General features: G+C 47.1%; 1 protein-coding gene across 3 annotated transcripts in view; it reads right to left on the minus strand.

Moving 5' to 3' along the window:
- The window catches only part of CASP8AP2 (caspase 8 associated protein 2), a 210,286-nt gene that overhangs the window by 18,670 nt on the left and 170,285 nt on the right, over window positions 1-21,331 (minus strand). For all 3 annotated transcript variants that reach the window (XM_085611156.1, XM_085611155.1, XM_085611157.1), the window contains exon 9: window positions 9,857-9,956. In XM_085611156.1, coding sequence (XP_085467282.1) covers window positions 9,857-9,956 — 100 coding nt within the window. The remainder of the gene's footprint in view (window positions 1-9,856; window positions 9,957-21,331) is intronic.

Genomic DNA, 21,331 nt, shown 5'->3' on the forward strand with positions numbered 1-21,331 from the left:
TCTTGGCGGCGATTTTAACTTATTGCTGGATGCTAGTTTGGACAGCACGTCGGGGGCTGCTCCGTCCAAGCCCAGGGCGCGGCGCGCACTTCTGGACCTATGTCACCAGTTCTCTCTAGTTGATATTTGGCGCAGGCGCAACCCGAACACCACTGATTATACGCATTTCTCAGGACAACACAACACTTGGACCAGAATTGACTACTGGCTGCTGTCCCCGGGCCTGTCCCCCTGGTTTCGTGGGCTACTTACTCTCCCTAGAACGTACTCAGACCACTCCCCTGTGTCGCTCTGCTTGGATGTACCGCGCCCCGAGGGTTTTGAGCGTCAATGGCGATTCCCTGGGAGAGCGCTGCTGGACGACTTATTTGTCCACGAGATTTCCGAGGCGATTGAGGACTATTTCACGATTAATACAGGATCTGTAGACTCTCGGGCCATGCTTTGGGAGGGGTTTAAGGCCTATATCAGGGGGATTTGCATAGCTAAACATGCTGGGGTCCTAAAGGCGCTGCGCACGACCATTAAGCAACTGGAGACACAGCTAGAGTCGATTGATGCTGAAGCGCAGCGTGAGCCTGCTGGTGACGTGTCCGCTAGGCGGCTCTGCCTCCTGACTGACTTTCGGGAGGCAGCGGACAGAGAGATTCTGTATCTGGGGAAGTACCAGACGGCGCGTAGATATGGGGAGGGGGACAGGCCGGGACGCACGCTGGCTCAAGCTTTGAGGCCTCCGTATGGTAAGTCCTTAATAGTTGAGGTGCGGGGCGTAGATGGTTCGCTCCGCACAACACCCGCCGAGATCAGAGACGAATTCCTGACCTACTTCTCTGAATTATACACGACCAAGCTGGGGGAATCCCCAGTCTCTCGTGCGGCCTACTTGTCGGAGATCGCGCTTGTGTTCCTGGACAAGGGCATGCAGGAGTTCATGGCGGAGCCTATCACTGTGGCGGAGGTGCGCGGGGCGATTAAGGTGCTTCGCGGGACCTCAGCCCCCGGCCTCGATGGCTTCTCCGGGGATTTTTATAAGGCCTTTTCTGATCTGCTGGCTCCACAGCTGATAGAGGTGTATGCCGAGGCGCTGGAGCGCGGATCTCTTCCGGCGACCCTTAGCGAAGCGGTAATAGTTCTGCTCCCAAAACCAAACAAGGACCCGACGTTGTGTGGCTCGTATAGGCCCCTCTCCCTTTTAAACTTTGATTACAGGATCCTGGCCAAGATAGTGGCCAACAGACTCTCCCAATTGATGGAATTCATCATTTCGCCTGTCCAATCGGGCTTCGTCCCGCGTCGCTCTACGTCTTTGAATCTGCGGACGCTTTTCACGGTTCTGCATAGAATTAATCCGGCCACGCCTGCTGCGGCGGTCCTCCTGGATACCGAGAAGGCCTTCGACTTCCTAGAATGGCCTTTCTTCCTTTCCGCCATGCAACGTATAGGCATGCCGGAGAACTTCCTTGCTACCACGCGGCTTTTGTATACGCGTGGTAGCAAGGAAGTTTTTTTTGGTACGCGGCAGGGCTGCCCACTTTCACCGCTACTGTTAATTTTGGCCATGGACCCCTTGATCCGGCATTTCCAAGAGCGCCATCTCCACAGGGGTCTCCAGTTCCGGACGGGTCCCTTGCTTGCTTCCCTCTACGCAGATGACACTATACTGTATGTAAGAGAACCGCAGGACAACCTAGCTCCCCTGATACGGGAGATCCTTCGTTTCGGCGCCCACTCCGGACTGGGCATCAACTGGCACAAGTCCGTAATTTTCCCATTGACCAGCAGCACCTCCCCATGGCAGTGCGAGTTCCCGTTGGAGTGGTGCTCTGACTCGGTTCGGTACCTGGGCATACAGATCCATCTGAACACTGACGAACTCATCCGCCTCAACTATGGCCGCGCTTTGGACAGGCTGGAGGCACAGGTGGAGGGATGGTTGAGGCTCCCGCTATCCATGTTGGCCAGAATTGCAATCATAAAAATGATAGTTCTCCCTAGGTTTTTATATCTCTTCAATAATATCCCTGTTCCTCTCACCCGGGCCTTTTTCTCCACACTGCGGTCCCAGCTGATCAGGCTGGTGTGGGGCGGGAAGCACCCCCGGATCGGTTGGAGGACTCTTACGCTCCCCCATGATAGGGGCGGCTTCGGAGTACCTGATCTGTATTTATACTATCTGGTTGCTCAGTGTGCGCACGCCTATGCCGGGTACCACCCTGACGCGCGTATTCCGTTCCTTCGTCCCGAGGCGGATTTCGTTCTCCCGGGCCGTTTGGCGGCTGTGTTGCCCAAGGGGGTTGCTCGGGACCCAGTAGATATTCAAACGGTGTCCACCACCAGCTGGGCGTGGCATCGCCTTACTCGCTATCTAGCCCAGCCTCTCCTCTACTCCTCTTCTCTTCCACTCCCCAACCCCGGGTTGCTGTCTGGCACGGGGGAGACACTTGTGCAGCGTACTTTAACTAAGTTTCATCTCACTAGGATCGGGGACCTATACCCTGGGGGCCACATATTTTCTGTCTCGGAGGAGGCGCGCTTCAGTGAGGCCACGTTCATGGACAAATTTGTCTTACGCCGGCTTTATTGTGCGGCTCGTTCGGACATTGCGGGATTCCCTCTCGAGCCTCCATCCTTCGAGCCCCTAACTCTCCTCATTGACAAAGACACAGGTGCCCATATGGTTTCTAAGCTTGTGTGGATGGCCGATTGCGAGCGGCCTGGGAGACAGACTTGGGTAGGCCGATTACGGATGAACAATGGACCGCTTGTTGCAAAGTCACTAACGCGATATCACTCAATAGTCGACATAAGCTCCTCCATTATAAATTTCTTCGCCGCTGCTACATGACCCCTGACAGGCTCCACACCATTGATCCCGCGCGCCCACACACATGCTGGAAATGCTCTGCACCACACGCTGACTTTGCGCACCTGTCCTGGACATGCCCCAAACTGCAATCATATTGGACGCAGATACACGAGATCCTTGGCGTTATGTTGGGGCTCACACTGGTTCCCACTCCTGAGGTTGCGTTATTGGGCTACACAGTAAATTTCCCTAAGAATGTTCGCAGGCTTGCCTCCCTGGGCCTGCTACTCGCCAAGCGGGAGGTGGCAAAACATTGGGGCGGTAGAACGGTCCCCACGGCCGGGACATGGCTCACCTCTATGGCTTATTGCAGCACAAATAGCGAGATCTACGCCAGTCTCCTCCCCACAGTGGCGCGTCCCAAAGATATCTGGGGCCCCTACAAGACCTATATCGCTACCCTTCCGAGCTCTTCCCCACCGCGATCCAATTCCGGAATAGTGCCCACGGGAGTAGGGTAGTCTGTTTGGCGCCGGCGCTGCACCTCTGGGGTGGGTGTGAGAAGGCCATGAGGTTCTGGTCTTCCTCCCTATTGGGCGTTAGGAAGCTGTATTCTATAGGTGTGGGCTGGATTGGGGGATATGGACCGAAGATAGGGGTGACCACTGAGCTTGAATGGTGGGTCCTGAATGCGTACTTTTCATTTACGAGTTCAGGCGGATGAGGGTGGTGGGCTCTTGGTAGGGGTCTTTCTATGGTCCGATGCCTTGATAATGTGCTGTTTTTTGTATACGAGAGGGGAGTGTCATGTTGTATCTCCATACTGGCTATTAACTGACTGCACAGCCGATATTTTTATATTGTTATGCTCTTCAAAACTAAATAAAGCTTTAAAAAAAAAGAAATACAGTCTGGAGGGAGGTTGAGGTATCCGAACTCTAAGACTTCAGGAGCCAGATCGCCAAGTTCAGAGTTTGAGGATCTGGGTGTCTGATTTCTCCATGGTTCTGGGTTAATAGAGCCGGGGAGAGACGCAGTTTTTGATGTGGAACTAGAGATAGTTCCAGAAGTGTGGTGAACCAGGGTTGGCGTGCCCAAGTGGGAGCTACTAGGATGAGCGTTAGCGACTGTTGTTTCAGTTTGCGTACTACAAATGGAATGAGTGGGAGAGGCGGAAAAGCGTACGCAAATCGGCCTGACCAATTCATCCATATCGCATTGCCCTTTGACTGCGGGTGTGGAAACCTGGCGGCGAAGGTTGGGCATTTTGCGTTTTCTTGTGTGGCGAACAGGTCTATGTCTGGTTGGCCCCACTTTTGGAAGAACGGCAGTAGGACTTTGGGGTGTAATTCCCATTCGTGAATTTGCTGTGTGTGTCGACTTAGGAGGTCGGCCACGTGGTTCTGAACCCCTGGAAGGTGTTCTGCTAGCAGGTAGATGTTTTGGGGAATTGCCCATCTCCAGATTTGCTATGCAAGTTGGGACAGTTGTAGAGAGTGTGTCCCCCCCCTGCTTCTGTATGTAATACATTGTGGTCATGTTGTCCGTGCGGATGAGGACAGTTTTGTTTTTTAGGTGCACTTGGAAGGATTTCAGTGCTAGGAACACCGCTAGAAGTTCTAGGTGATTGATGTGGAGCTGTTTCTGTTGAGTAGTCCACCTGCCCTGAGTGGTGTGTTGAAGGAGGTGGGCTCCCCATCCTGTAAGGGATGCGTCGGTGGTCAGCACAATCTGTGGAAGAGGTTCTAAGAACGGCCGCCCTTTGGACAGGTTGATGGTGTTCCACCACTTCAGTGAACGAAGTGAGCAGCTGTCCACCAACACCAGATCGGTAAGTTGTCCATGGTCCTGGTTCCACTGTTGTGCTAGACATTCCTGTAGGGGACGCATTTGAAGGCGTGCATGGGGTACTATGGAGATGCATGACGCCATCATGCCTAAGAGTTGCATAAACACTCTCGCTGGAAAAGAGTGTTGTGTTTGAAATTTATTGATGAGATTTTGTATGTTGGCTATCCTGGCTGTGCTGGGATAAGCTATGGCCTTGGATGTATCTATGGTGGCTCCCAGGTATTGGTGTACGTGTGAGGGTTGTAGTTGAGATTTGGGATAGTTGATTGTAAATCCCAAGTCGTGTAGGATTTGAATAGTGCGGTGAGTGTGGAGAACGCATTTGTTGAGAGTATTAGCTTTTATGAGCCAATCGTCCAGATAGGGGGAAGACATGGATTTGTTGTCTCCTGAGATGCGCTGCCACTACTGCTAAGCATTTGGTGAATACCCTGGGTGCCGTTGTTACTCCGAATGGGAGAACTGTAAACTGATAGTGCTGACTGTCTACCACGAATCGTAGATACTTCCTGTGCGCAGGATGCATAGGGATGTGAAAATATGCGTCCTTTAGGTCCATTGTGGCATCGAAGTCGCCTTGTTGGAGTAATGGAAGGACCTGCTGGAGAGTGATCATGTGGAAGTGGTCTGATTGTATATACTGGTTTAGTAGTCGGAGGTCCAGTATGGGTCTTAAGCTCTTGTCCTTTTTGGGAATGAGGAAGTATAGAGAATATACTCCTGTGCCCTGATGTTGGAGTGGAACTGGTTCTATTGCGTGTTTTTGAAGCAAAGACTGAATTTCCTGTTTGAGGAGCGTGAGGTGGTGAGGCGACATGGGACGGTGTTTGGGTGGTATGTTTGGGGGGGTATTTATGAGTTCGAGGCAGTAGCCAGATTGGATAATTTGTCTTACCCACCTGTCTGTTGTGATGGAATTCCAGACAGGTAGGAACTGTTGAAGTCTTCCCCCGACCGGAGTGGAATGGTCTGGGGGGAGTGGTGGTAAGTCACTGTTTAGTGGCTGTAGAGGTGCGGGTGTTGTTGTTGCCCCACCCTCGGCCTTTGGTATTGTTTCCCCTGTAACCTCCTCTAAAATATCCTCTGTTAGGGGATGTTTGTCCTGATGTTTTGAAGGTGGAAGAGGTGTCTGTTCCCACATTTTTGGAGGCCCCTCTATAAAAGGAGCGACGAAAGGAGCCTCTGGCTTGAGGAGACTGTAATGCTCCCATTGATTTGGCAGTTTCATTATCTTTCTTCATTTTTTCTAATGCAGTGTCTACTGTGGGTCCGAATAGTTGCTCCTGATTAAAGGGTTGAGCAAGAATGGTGGTTTGCACTTCCGGCTTAAAGCCGGAAATGCGTAGCCATGCGTGGCGTCCAAGTAGTACACTTGTGTTGATTGCCCTAGAGGCGGTGTCCGCTGCGTCTAATGCACATTTGATGGAGGCATAGGATATTAGCTTTCCCTCTTGGATGAGGTCATTGGCCTGTGATTTGTATTGATCAGGCAGGTGTTGCAAAAGGTCCTCCATTTGATCATAATGAGACCTATCATAGCGAGCCAACAGGGCTTGTGTATTGGCAATACGCCAGTGGTTAGCAGCTTGTGCGGCAACCCTTTTGCCGGAAGCTTCTAAGAGTTTAGACTCTTTGTCTGGGGGCGGTGTGTCTCCGGTTGTTTGGGAGTTTGCCCGCTTTCTGGCATTTGACACGACTAAAGAGTCTAAGGGGCGTTGCGCTTTGATGTACGCAGGATCCTGTGGTGCCGGTCTGTATTTTTTTTCAATCCGGGGGTTAAGAACCCTGGCCCTAACAAGGTCTTTAAAGACCTCAGTGGCGTGCTTTATCACCCCCTTAATCATGGGTAGAATGTGAACGGTTTTTTGCGACTGCTGAAAGGTGTCGAGGAGAAAATCTTCCTCAGGTGTGTCTGTGTGCATGGTGACGCCATGGAACAGTGCCGCCCTGTTTATAAGTTGACCGAACCCCAAATGGTCATCAGGAGGGGAGGGTTTTGAGGGGTATGGAGTGGGATCAGGCATGTCAGGCATAGGGTAAGCCCAGTCATCTATGGGTGCCGTGTCTGGGAGTGTAAAGGGATCATTAGGATCAGTGGGATCATTAATGAAATCTGGATCTCCCCCTCCCCCTAAATCATCATCATCCTGTGGAGATGGTGTGTGAGAAGGAGATGGTAGAGGAGAAGGCGGTGGGGGGGATGGGATGGGAGGTAAGATAGGAGAGGAAGGACAAATGGGTGAAGTGGCACAGTCCTTCTTCTTTGGAGGAGCTGGAGGAGGTGGTGTGTCCAGCTTCCTTTTCTTGTATGACACCGCAGTGACATGTCCGGTTTTAGGATTGATGTAAATCCGTTTTTGCATTGGATCTGGCCGAAAAAGTTCCTCGGTGTCCGAAGGTGGCTCGGGCGCCGACGTTTTGGGTTCCGATCTGGATTTTTTGAGATCGGCAGGTTCTTTGTGGACTCTTTTCGGCACCGAGGATGTTTTAGATGCGGAAGAAATTTTCGGGTCCGATGGAGTTTTCGGTGCCGAAGAACCTTTCGGTGCCGAAGGACCTTTCGGTGCCGACGAACCTTTCGGTGCCGGTAGGGACCTCGGTGCCGAAGAACGTTTCGGTGCCGGTGCCGAGTGACGTTTCGGTGCCGATGGAGATTTCGGCCTCGGAGCCTGCTTCGGTGCCGAAGGTGTTGTAGGCACAATAATATGAGGTTTGCTCGAGCCCGAGCCACCTGCAGGCTTAGACTTCTTCGGAGCCGGGCCCGAGGGCGGGGCTTCTGAAGATGATTTTGGATCGCGAATGGGCCCAGCTGGCAGAGTCTTGACCAATGTCTTTTTTGTTGGGGTTAGGGTTGGGGAGCTGGTACTCACTGGCTGCCCCGGATCAGAATCCTCGGCCACGATCTGGAGGTCTTCGGAATCGTCGTCACGGACATCCTGTGCAAAGATGTCTTCTGGTTCCGGTACCGGTTTGGCCATGATATGGCATCGAGCTCTTCGGTCCCGGATAGTTTTCTTCGAACGGAATGCGGCGCAGGCTGGACAGCTGGATTCGTTGTGGTCTGGCGAGAGGCACAAATTACAGACCTCGTGGTGATCACTGTGGGAGAACTTTGCTCCGCATTGGGGGGATTTTTTAAAGGGTGTCTTTTCCATCAGCTGCGTCCGGAGCCGGTCCAATGGTATTTCGACGTCGAGTTATGAAGTATTGAGAGTTGCTGTGATTGCTAGAAGTTTTCTGCTGGAGCGAAATAGGTCAACCGAACCCAATGGCGGAAAAAAACAATCTGAGGATGGAGTGGATGCCCATGCGCACTGTTGTCCAGAGGAGGAGTCACCTATCTCGTGACCAAAGACTTCTTCCGAACATAACAACAACCTGCAATCATCCGAGCTCAACACCAGATGGCGATCTTATCCTTAGTGTGTGATCTGCAGCTCATATGCCTCGAACAGGAAGTTCTGCTCTTTTTCTTCCTTAAAAGTCCACAGCCACTACCATGATCATGCGTATCCACTAGTTAAAGTCTTACCAGGGGGAGACAGTTTGATTGACAACCCTCAAGGGCATCATCCAAATCATATTTGACTATGTACTATGTGTTGTCTTTGTGTGGGACAAACTGCTTCTGTCCTTGTCCCTGATCGCCAATATCCGAGTCAGTGTGTAAGCCTGCCAGGAAAAAGAGCTGGAGTCTGTGGGATGGCTTCTTAAGCACCTTGCTTTATGTTCACTTTTTGCAACTAAGTAACTCTGGAGAAATGGCCTCTTCAAAGAAATTATTTTCTTAGTGATCTTTAAGGTAGAGGTGTCTAGCTCTTGGGTAATATCTGAAAGGGTATTTGTTTTACGTAGCTACAATATATCCTAGGTCTTAATCAAAATAAAGTAATTTTTGACACACACGTTCAGTATCCTATCTGTCCTTGTGTAAATGTGTCTAGGATTTCTTCGACGAAGCTTTCAATGTATTTTCTGAATTTAGCACCCATTTCGGTCAATCATTTCGAGGCAGATATTCGCTCAGTTCTGAAGGACCGTTTGGAGCTAGTGTGCTTTTGGTTTTATATTTTCAAGGCTGAACAGCTGCCGATTATTGCTTTCAGGGCCTTGGGAATCGATTGAGAATTTCACATTACCTCAGATGATCATTGGAGAGACATGGGCTGAGTTTGCACTGTATCATTTTGCATGTGGACTTTGGCCCAGTTGCCAGCCCTCTTCAGGCTGTGCTTGAACTATTTATTTTGAGAGTGTGAGGTAGAGTCTAGGTACATTTGATATATTTCAGGGATGGTAAAAATTTGACAAATGATCCTTTATCAGAAGGTTGAGAAGCTTGCACTTATATTTGTCCTGGACGATTAACCCCGAAAGTCTATTAGCCTCTTGCAAAACATCACGCTCTTTTTAATCCATACCTGCATACGAAGGCCCACCGATGATCACAATGTAACTGAACTGTTTTCTTAGACTTAAAGTGCTTATAAGCCTGACACTGCTGTTGTGGTGATCTCAAGAAAAGCACAGAATACATCTCCAATTCTGGTCGGATTTTGGCAACTGAGTATGACACCGAGGACAAATCTAAAACTTTGTCCTTTCAATTTCCCACCCCTTAAAGACATTCTGATACAACTTTGAATGCATGAGGATGATTGTTCCTGATGCAACGCCGAGTGATGCCTCTTCTCTTTGCTTGGTGCTCCATGCTCCCATTATGCATCAACAATGAGGCTTTCCAGATCTCATTTCAGCAGTGATGCAGTTCAGCAGGTGGAGTACTCTACTTCAGCTCCAAATCAGATTATAGAAAAAAATTAAGTGAAGTGGAAACTGTGTATGTACTGGTGCACTGTGGGTTTTGGTACACGATCAAGAGCCCTTCTTGAAGTTGAAAGGAAAGATTTTATAGAAAAACGACTTATAATATTCCACAGGCAAATTTAAATGGCAGGAGAGTCAGCAGTATGTGATTTACCACACACGCTGGAAACATACAAATTATTGTTTTGACACTTAAAAAAAAAAAAATCACAGTACCATTAGTGTATCGGTGAGGAAATGCCTTTGTTGACAGAGAATAAAGTCCTAGCCCCCATCACAATTCCAAGACACGTATGGTGTGCAAAGCCATACTTGCCTGTATATCACAAAAAAAATCAGCAAATTTGAGCAGAAATAAATCTTAACACATACCTGATCTGCGTCTTTTTTAAGTTTGCCTGCTAAGTAGTTAAACGTTTCTTCCGTTGGTCCTTGCTTTTGACACTCCAAAAGAATTTGTCTATCATCGTCTCTGTGAAAAAAGTTACAACATTAAACATCCAAAAAGCCTGATGCGTACACCAGACATTACATCCAAAGTGACACCAAAACAACTATTTAAGATTGGGATCATAATAACAGAAACAAATGAATAATATTGTAACAAGGAAAAAAACATGATGATAATAATTAAACCTCACCCCACTGTTGCAGAAGCTAAACCACCTTCATAAACTGGCCAAATAGAGTGCAATTAAACTGCAAAACTTAAACATGAACAACGGCGAGGCCTAAGCTAATGGTTCAATACTAAATCATTTATTATCTGTACACCCAGCCACTGTTTTTAAGGGGTGTCTCAAATTACTGTTTGAATAAGTTTTTTTTAAAGTGCTATGATGTGTTAAATGTTATAAATGTAAAATATATATACACACACACACACACATATTGCTTTTAACCATGCAGCACAGCACCACAAAGCTGTACAGCATGGCAAAGAAAACATTCCAAATCTCTCTATTTGGATTTATGTTTTCAGCCAAATTGTACAGCAGTGTGACTGCTGTCCAGCATGACAAAGTAAAAATCAAAAAAAAAAAAAAAAAAAAAATCCAAATCTCTCTGCTATATGCATTTTTAAAGGCATGCTGTACAGCTGTGTGGCTGGTGTGCAGCATGGTTCAAAGTAAAAAACAAAAAAAAGTGCTAGAACGCAGCCTGCATTCACTTTAAGGTACCCAATATGGTAAAACACTCGTATTAGCTTAAGGAGGGTGTTACAGGGTGCAGTGTAGAGACAGGATTTTGAACGAGTATGAATTGTCCGCATTGAAGAGAGGACTTTCTTTTTGTCCAGATAGAAGGTGTAACTTTACAGATTTACAAATTGATTAATTTAAGTTTGCTAGAAGACTTACATTGAAAAGTTTTTTTGCTACTGTTGAAAAACCTGATAATGCACAAAAGGGTTTAATAAAAGAATCTGAACCAACAATTACACATATGCGTGATATACAACTGCTTTTATCCTTAGCTGAAAGGGAAGAGGATGGGGTGGAGGATGTCACAGCAATGTTGAATATTCCTACTGATTATGGGTGCACTAGTGGTTTGAAACCAACTTCCAAATTTGTGCCGCAAGGGCAACAATTTGCAGCAATGGACTTGTTTGTTAAAAGGACTATGAGTGAACTGAATAAATTGGAGGATCAGGGAATTGGGGGAAAGAACAGCTATGTCAAAAACAGAAACATGTCAAAAGAGGAACGTTTAGCTTTAGCGGAATTGAAGAAAGATACAAGTATAGCAATGAAATTAAGAGACAGCTCAGTGCTGGGACCTGTGATAAAAAGCTGAGAGGGAATCCAACAAGGGAAGCTGGAAGGTACATCACTGAAAGGCTGAACTCATGGAATGAGCAGAGTCTACTAGATGACCAAGAATACAAGTATCTGAATAACACTAGTCTGACTTACCAGTTTATATATACACTTCCAAAAATACACAAATCTATGCCAGATCCCCTGGGCAGACCCATTGTTTCAAGCATAGGGAGTCTAACTGAGAACCTGTCAGAGTTTGTCTATCTGTTTTTGAAACTTTTGGTGGTTAATTTACCCTTGTACATTCGAGATACTATGGATGTACGGAATAAACTACAAGATATTGTCTGGGATTATAAAATGAGTTTCGTGACACTAGATGTGGTGGGACTGTATTCAAGCATTGAAAATGAGAAGGGACAACAGGCACTCGGTCCCTTTATGGGTATCCAGAGTGCTAGCCTGCATGAACATACAAATATGATCTTAGAAATGAGTGACATGATATTGAAGAATAACATTTTCTTGTTCGAGAGGGATTGGTTCCACCAGATCCTGGGTACCACCATGGGCTCCAGGTTTGCTCCCTCTTATGCCAACCTGTTCATGGGATGGTTTGAGAGGGAGCATGCCTGGAACAAGAGGGCAAGCAAATGGATGGACTTGATCCTGTTCTGGGGCAGGTTTATCAATGATATTTTGTGAATTTGGAGGGGAACTGGCCAGGAATTGTCTGTTTATTGTGAATTTTTGAATGTGAACCATCAAAATGTGAGATTTACTATGTGCCACCATAAGAATCATATTGAATTCCTAGATGTGCAATGGTACATAGTGGAAAATAGAATACAAAGAAGGTTATACAGGAAGAAAACTACTACCAACTCGATCTTGAGAGCGGACAGTGCACATCCTCCTGCTGTAACAAGGGGGATTTCCTTCGGAGAAATGGTACAAACCCGTAGGAACTGCAGCACAGAGGAAGATTTTGAGACAGGCTTGACTGAATTACAAAGAAAACTGCTAGCAAGGGGTTACATGAAACAGAGTATAGCGAAGACTAGGAACTGGGTACGGGGAATCAAGAGAGAGGATACACTCATACAGAAACAGAGGAGAGAATCTAAAGAGAGAATGGAATTTGTCTCCACCGTTAGCACACAACACAACCCGGTTTACAGGATTCTATGCAAAAACTGGAATATGTTAAAAGGTGTTCAGGGTCTAACTAATTGCATTTCAGACAAACCAGTAGACACCTATAGAAAAAGTCTGACCATTGGGAATTTGGTCACCAGAAATTACCTGAAACCTACATGGGAGGTAGGGGGCAATTGGCTACCCAGTCAACCTAAACGTTTTTTCACTTGTGGATCGTGCAGCATCTGTGATTGGGGCATGAGTCGCACCAAACATTTCAAATTTAATACTAACAGATTGTATTACATCAACTAGTTGTGGGGTTATTTATGTGATCATCTGTAAATGTTGTAAAGTATATGTAGGAAGCACTAAAAGAGCATTAAAAATCAGGATTCAAGAGCACCGACGTGCTATATTAATGAAGATGTGAGGTCTCCGATCTATCAACACATCAAGGATAAACACCCTGCCCTAATGAATATGAACTTCCATGGTATACAAAGAATCACTCCCAAAGTGAAAGGGGGGGATTGGGCACTGAAACTGAGGCAGGAAGAGGCCATGTGGATCAGCAGGCTGAGGTCTGTAGAACAGGGTTTGAACAGTGACAATGAGTTCCATTACTTTCTATAGACAGGGAGTGTTCAACGATGTCCAGTGTGGACGAAACGCGTAGGCTGGATTGACTATTGTGATGTGATCTGGATTTATGACATGAAAGTTGTGGATATATATGAAGACTGCCTATGGACTTTCTTTGAATATGATTACTATGAAGCAATAAACTTGGGAAGACTATTGATACAGGCACGCCTCTTGGATTGAGGTTATTGCTTGTGGGTACTCTATTTCCATATTTTCTCTGGTTTAAAAGCTCCTTCTGCAGAGTTTGGGCATGTCCAGCAATGTTTAAACAACACTAATATTGGCACAATAACTCTATAATTAATATTTCTGCTGGCGAGAAATCATAGTTAAATCAAGTATTTTTAACTCACAATAAAGTATTACAGAGGTTTAATATGCCTGCTGCACAGTACGTGTAGAGTAAATCACAGACATGCATTTTATATGGATCGCTTAGTGTGTTTCTGCTTTTGTCACAGAAATCCTTTTGTTACTTGGAGATCATCATATGCAATCCTAATGTAGCACAGTGAGCAACGAACTGCCATGAAATACCTGCTTGCAAACTGCAAGGTATAGTTTTTTGTTTTCCACAATACTTCATTATGCAAATGTTGGTAAAAAATGTTTTTTTTTGTTTAGAAGTACATTTATATTAGTGAACCCAACTCCAAACTCTATACAACGTTTCAAATCCCGAGTCACTACTTCTTGAAACCAAGCACTTTTAAATATAGTATCTACCAGTATGGACTGCATGCGACTCCTATATCCTGTGGTCCTCATTGTTTTCTGTGATTTACACGTTTCAACTGAATCTGCTGCATTAATGTGCATTGCCTTTTTTGTCTTTTAGTTTTTACATTTATTTTGTCGGTGGCATTCTGTAGCAATCGCTGTAACAGGAATTTGGTGCGAATGAGCATGTGAAAGGCAGGCTAAGGCTGTGAAAGGTAAAGCTAGGCAGTTCTTGATTAGTTAATTATTTTTACTGTAATATAAAAATGTTACTTCAGGAAAGTAAGTGTGTGTGTGTGGGCATGCATAACCCACACTATGGGGACCGGTCCGGACCTCATAGCGTGGGTAAACCTGACCAACACTATCTTTATGAGGACCGGTCCCCGTAGTGTGTTTAGGTACTTTCGAGCGAGTGTATCAAAAAACTAAAAGTGCAGTTAGGTTTGCTTCAGTCTGCTTTATAACATTCCCTACTATCAAAGCCCGCGTGGCGTTAGAATAGTAATTACACACTTCATTACGGTGAGGGGGAGGGAGAGAGAGAGAGAGAACACACACACAGGAAAAACCAAAGGTTACAGGGAAGTTATAGCTAGGAACTGAAATAAAAAGAATAACTTAGAAAGTCACTGAAAAAACCAAAGGTTACAGAGACGATATCGTTAGGCTCAGGTTTCACTTGTACACAACCAGAGAAATTCAACAGTTATAGTTAGCTGCGCCAACTATAACTTGCGCCCCCGCAATGCACTGCTTAGTACCTCACATATTACATCACTCATTATGATCTCACATATTACATCACTCATGACATCTCAAATTAAATTACTGATGACATCATCCAGTGGCTGAGCGTTTAAAAAAAGTTACGAGTGCTAAATACATACGTGTACACAGATATATGTGTATGTGTATCACACACACACACACATCAATATACACCCCCCCCCCCCCCCAAAAAAAAAATTACTGGTGAAACAGTTGGTGTTTGAGTGTCTGTATGGATGATTCAGTGCATGTGTGACTTACTGTATTAGTGCATGATTCAGTGAATGCAATGGTGAGTTACTGGTTGTGTCTATCAGTCAGCTGGTGTCAAAGTGGCTGTATAGATGTGTTAGTGGGTACGTGAGTGGCTATATTGGTGAGTGTTTCGTTGTCTGAGTAACTGTATGGCTGTCTGAGTGTATGTTGGGTGGGTGAGGGGGCGTGTGACTGCCTGTATGGATGAGTGAGTGGGTGGGTGAGTCAGTGTCTGTATGGGTTAGTGATTGCATGTGTGAGGGGCTGTATGGGTGAGTGTGTGGATATGTCAGTGGTATATGGGTGAGTAACTGGGTATGTGAAAGGCAGTATAGGTGAGTGATGGGGTACACAAGTGACTATGGGTGAGTGAGTGACTAAGAGTGGCTGTATGGGTGAATATGTGCTTGTGTCACTAACTGTCACTGTATGAGTGAGTGTGTGTGCATTTGTATGGGTGCATAAGTGGCTGTGTTATTGACGGTATGGGTGAGTGAATAGATGTGTGAATAGCTTTATGGGTGACTGACTCACTGTGTGAGTGGAAGTATGGGTGCATGAGTGGATATGCCATTGGCTGTATTAGTGAGTGAATGGGAGTAAAAGTGGCTGAAGAGGTGAGGGCCACCAATGGCTCTTGGAAGGAGGCCAGGAGCCCCCCCCACCACTGATTTTAGCCCTGGGGACATGATCCTCAGGGCCGTGGGTCTGCGACTGACCCCCTTCATTGCTTCCATTTTGCCCCACATTCCTTTACTATATTTAACCCCTGGGATGGCAAAGGACCTCCCCTGCAACATAATTATGTGACTGCCCGTGGGAGGTGGCGGTCCCCGGGGAAGCGGGGGAGCTGCAGTCTCCCCTGCATATAATAATGTGAAAGCCCTGGGGAGGTGGCAGTCCCCGGGGCTGCAGGGGGAGCCCGTAGGGCCTTCCCAGCATTATCTTTTATTTACATCTGTGCCTCGGGGAGGTGGCAGTCCCAGGGACAGCGGGGGAGTCGCGAGGCTCCCCCTCATATAATTATGTGACTACCCCGGAGAGGTGGCAGTCCCCGGGACTTTGAATAGCCAGAGGAAAGGGGCCCCATGCACCCCCTCCTATATTTCCACAACGCCCCCGGGATCTGACCCACCCGGGGGCAGATTTCAAGCGGAGCGCGGGTCCCAGCGCTTATTTTTTTTTAATAAATTCGGCAGGTGTCGCTAATCCATCACGACTCCCGCCAAAAATTTGTAAAACATTTTTGGGGCAGTGTAGGGCTCTTCCACCCAACCCCCCAGAAGCCTAGGGGGTCACTGTGGAGCGTTCTACCGAGTCACCAGATGGCTCCCAACACTTTACTCCAGTCGCTCCAAAACCACTAAAAAAAACAACAACCCCCCCCCCCCCCCCCCCACCCCCATTGGCATATAGAGTGAGAAATGACATCATATCACACTTACACCTGTATCATTGTCTGGTGGGTGCATCTGGAAGACCAGCAAGGACTCACTGAAACACACAATAAATGGGAACAAGGTGGTAGTCACTAAATATCGGGCAAGAATGATGAGCCCATTTGGAAAGCCTAAGAATTCTAGAATTGGCTTCCCCAGTCGCTCCAAAACCCTAAAACACCCAAAGCGCAGTCCTAGTATATTTAAATCTGACAGAACTTGCATAATATAAAATAAATTATATAATTTGTTGTTAGGCACATCATTGCTGCTGTATTAAAAAAAGGAATATGCTACTTACCAGTATGCATCTGTTCTTGGTATGTAGAGCTGCAGATCTACACACTGTGCATAGATCGCCATCTGGTGTTGGGCCCGGATGTTTGCACTTGTTTTTGTCTTGGAAAGTCTTTGGAAACCACAAGGTATGTGACAACTCCTATGGATCATAGTGCGCATGGCATCGGCTCCATCCTCAGATTGTTTTTCGCCAGCAGGGAAACGATGGAGCTTAGTAAGAAACAGGAAGATGCCCATGTGTGGTGTACCTAAGTAAGATAATACTGGAACAGATAAAGGTAGCCGGGGAGGCGGGTGTAGGTCTGCAGCTCTACATGCCAAGAACAGATGCATACTGGTAAGTAGCATATTCCGTTCGAGGCATATGAGCTGCAGACTACACACTGTGCATAGATTGTAAAGCAGTATCCCGTCCTAGCGGCGACCACCAGTATCTGTTGCAGTAGTTTGAAATAGTATTTTGAGTACAGCCTGGTCCACACTAGCCTGTTTAGTTTGCACATCGACACAATAGTGTTTTGTGAATGTGTGAGGTGTAGACCATGTAGATGCTCTGCAGATTTCATCTAAAGGAATGTTCCCTAAAAATGCCATTGAAGCCCCTATCTTTCTTGTAGAGTGGGCTTTAGGCGGAACAAATAATGTACGTTTTGCTTTGTGGTAACAAATCTGTATGCATTTGACAATCCACCTAGCTATCCCAGATTTTGATATGGGGTTGCCTATGTGTGGTGGTGAGAAAGACACAAATAGTTGTTTGGTCTTACAAAAAGGTTTTGTTCTCTCTATGTAGTATAGTAGTGCTCTTTTGACATCTAATGTGTGAAGAGCTCTTTCTGCGACTGTTTGTGGCTGCGAGAAGAATACAGGCAGCTTGATAGAGGTGGAACGGAGAAATGACTTTAGGGAGGAATTTAGGATTAGTTTGGAGAACAACTTTATTAAGATGCATCTGCAGAAAGGGTTCTTGAATGGTTAGTGCTTTTAGTTCACTAACGTAGAGAAGTAATGGCTACGAGGAAAGCAGTTTTCCATTTTAAGAATTGTAGCTCACATTTATGTAGTGGTTCAAATGGAGGCCCCATTATGCTTGTGAGAACGAGGTTTAAATTCCACACAGGCGAAGGTGGACTCTGGGGAGAATTATTCTCTTGAGTCCCTCCATAAAGGCCTTTATGGCAGGTACTCTGAAAAGTGAGAGATGCGGTCTATTTTGTAGATATGCTGCTATGGCAGCAAGATGCAGTCTGATAGAGGTATAGGCTCGGTTGCATCTTCGGAGGTGTAGTACGTAGCCTATGATGTGTTGGATAGACACATCTAGGGGATTAGTGTGGTTGTCATGGCAGTATACTACGAATCTTTTCCACTTGGCTGCATTGCATGCTCTAGTGGTAGGCCATCTAGCTTCTTTGATGACGTTCATACAGTCAGGAGGAAGGTTAAGGTAACCAAATTCTAAGACTTCAGGAGCCAGATCGCTAGGTTGAGCTGAGCTGAGCTGGGTCTGGGTGTTGGATCTCTCCATGGTTCTGGGTTAAGAGGCGTGGAGAGAGGTGTAGTTTTTGGTGAGAGTTCCAGCAGTGTGGTGTACCATGGCTGTCTGGCCCAAGTTGGAGCAACTAGGATGAGCGTTATGGAGTGTTGCTGTAGTTTGCGCACCACTAGCGGAATGAGTGGGAGAGGCGGAAAAGCGTACGCAAATCTGCCTGACCAGTTCTTCCATATCGCATTGCCTTTGGACAATGGGTGAGGATACCTGGCGGCGAAGTTTGAGCATTTGGTGTTTTCTTGGGTGGCGAAGAGGTCTATCTGTGGTTGCCCCCAGATCTGAAAAACGGTTGAAGAACTTGTGGATGAAGTTCCCACTCATGGATTTGTTCTGTTTGACGGCTCAAGAGATCGGCTATTGTGTTTTGAACTCCTGGGACATGTTGGGCTAGGAGAAAAATGTTCTGAGGTATAGCCCACCTCCATATGCTCTGTGCGAGCTGAGAGAGCTGCAGAGAGTGTGTCCCGCCTTGTTTTTGGATAGAATACATGGCTGTCATGTTTTCGGTGCGGACTAAGACAGTCTTGCCTGATATTTGTTTTTGAAATGCTTTTAAGGCTAGGAATATGGCTAGTACCTCCAGGTGGTTGATGTGGAGTAACTTTTGCTGAGTTGTCCACCTGCCCTGCATGGTGTGATGTAGTAGGTGAGCTCCCCAGCCGGAGAGCGATGCATCGCTGTGATGACTATTTGAGGAACTGGCTCGAGGAACAGTCGCCCTTTGGAAAGGTTCTTGGTGTTCCACCACTGCAGAGAGCGATGGGTACGACCGTCTACCAACACCAGATCTGTTAGCTGACCTTGAGCCTGGTTCCATTGGCGTGCTAAGCACTCTTGGAGAGGACGCATCTGGTGCATGAGGCACTATGAATATGCAAGAGGCCATCATCCCTATGAGTTGCATGAACACTCGAGCTGGAAGAGAGTGTTGCGGTTGGAATCTGGTAAGAAGAGCTTGGATGCTCGCTATCCGGGCGGGACTGGGGTAGGCGAGCGCTCTTGAGGGGTCTATTGTGGCACCGAGGTATTGTTGCTTGTGGGACGGTTGCAGCTGGGACTTGGCGTGATTTATTGTGAACCCCAGGTCGTGAAGTTGTTGGAGAGAGGCGTGAGTGTGTTGTACACACTGATTGTATGAGTTGGCTTTTATAAGCCAGTCGTCTAGATATGGGAAGACATGTATGTGTTGTCTTCTTAGGTGTGCTCCCACCACTGCTAGGCACTTGGTAAACACTCTTGGTGCTATGGTGACTCCAAATGGGAGTACTTTGAATTGATAGTGCTGACCATCCACTACAAATCTGAGATATTTTCTGTGAGCACTGTGAAAGGGAATGTGGAAATAGGCGTCCTTGAGGTCTAGAGTAGCAAGGAAGTCACCCTGGGAAAGCAGAGGGAGGACCTGCTGAAGTGTGACCATGTGGAAGTGGTCTGAGTGTATTGATAGGTTCAGAGGACTGAGGTCTAAAATAGGCCTTAGAGATCCGTCCTTCTTTGGTATGAGAAAATAGAGTGAGTAAACTCCCTTGTTTTGTTGGTGCAGGGGAACTGGTTCTATTGCACTTTTTTGTAGGCGGGAGATTACCTCCTGCTTTACCAGAAACAAATGTTCTTGTGACGTTGGACGGTGTTTGGGTGGTATGGGTGGGGGGTAGATGTTTGTTCTAGACAGTAGCCCGATTGAATGATTTGGTGGACCCACCTGTCTGAAGTGATGTTTATCCAGGCAGGGAGAAATTGGTGGAGTCTTCCCCCGACTGGAGTGGAATGGTCGGGGGGAAGTGGAGGGAAGTCATGGGGTAGGAGTGGAGGCAGAGCGGGAGTTATTGTTTTTGCCTCTGCCTTTGCTGTTATTTCCCCTTTGGTAACCTCTAGTAAAGGTGGATTGTGCGGGAGCTTTGTAAGAGGTGGAGGGGCTATCGGAGGAGTAGCCTCGATGGGTGCTTCTGAAGGATGAGCGTCGAAAGGACCGTCTGGGAGCTTGCGATTGCAAGGCTCCCATAGATTTGGCGGTGTCTGTATCCTTCATTTTCCCAAGGGATACGTCTACATTGGGGCCAAATAGGTGTTGCTCATCAAAAGGCTGATTGAGTATAGAACTCTGTACTTCTGGTTTAAAACCTGATATACGTAACCAGGCATGCCTGCGTAAAAGGACACTGGTGTTTATTGCCCTTGAGGCGGTATCTGCTACATCTAGGGCACAACGGATGGAGGTGTTAGTGATGGTTTTACCCTCTTGGATGAGTTCACTGGCCCTGTTTTTATATTTATCAGGGAGGTGCTGCATTATGGACTCAAGCTCGTCATAATGTGCCCTGTCGTACCTGGCTAGGAGCGCTTGGGTTATTAGCAATGCGCCAAATATTTGCTGCCTGTGACGCTGTGCATTTGCCAGTGGCGTCTAGGAGTTTTGATTCCTTGTCTGGTGGTGGTGCGTCACCTGACGTTTGGGAATTTGATCTCTTCCTGGCATTAGAGGTTACTAGGGAGTCTAGTGGTGCAGGGCCCTTAATGTATACTGGGTCAGTAGGGGAAGCTTTATATTTCTTTTCTATTCTTGGGTTGATGACCCGAGCCCTGACGGGGTCTTTAAAGATCTCTGTTGCGTGCTTAATGACCCCTTTAAGCATGGGCAGTGTTGAGGTGGACCTTTGTGTGGTATCAAAGGTGTCCATAAGAAAATCCTCCTCTACTGGGTCGGTATGCAGGACCACCCCGTGGTATTGGGCAGCTCTGTGAAGGAGCTGGTTGAATCAGATATTGTCCTCTGGGGGGGGGGGGGGGGGGCCTGGAGGGATAAATATCATCCTGCGTGGTGTAAGGGACATCTGGGACACTGTAATCATCCCAGGGGAGCCCGTAGGGGTAGGGGAGCCAGTAGGGGTAGGGTCCCCAAGGTGTTGATCGTCTGCACCTCCCCCTGCATCATCTGAGGTGTTGTCATCATCATCATCATCTTTTGGGGTAGGTGATGGTGTGGGAGAGTGGTGTGGTGGGGGGAGGAGGAGGAAGAGGAGAAGGAATCCTTAATGGAGAGGTAGCAAAGTCTCTCTTCTTTGGTGGCGGTGCGGGCGCAGGCATGTCTAGTGGACTTTTCTTGATGCTGAGCATTAAATGACCAGTCTTAGGATCCTTCATTAAAGTCTTTTGGGTAGGATCTGGACGAAACAGTTCATCTGTGGGAGCCAGAGTCGAGGGCTTCGGTGCTGTAAGTTTTTTGGGCGTCGACTCTGTGGCGGTCCTAGGCTTGGAA

Source organism: Triturus cristatus, chromosome 6 (genome assembly GCF_964204655.1).
Source record: "Triturus cristatus chromosome 6, aTriCri1.1, whole genome shotgun sequence".
In the NCBI taxonomy this organism is placed as follows: Eukaryota; Metazoa; Chordata; class Amphibia; order Caudata; family Salamandridae; genus Triturus; species Triturus cristatus.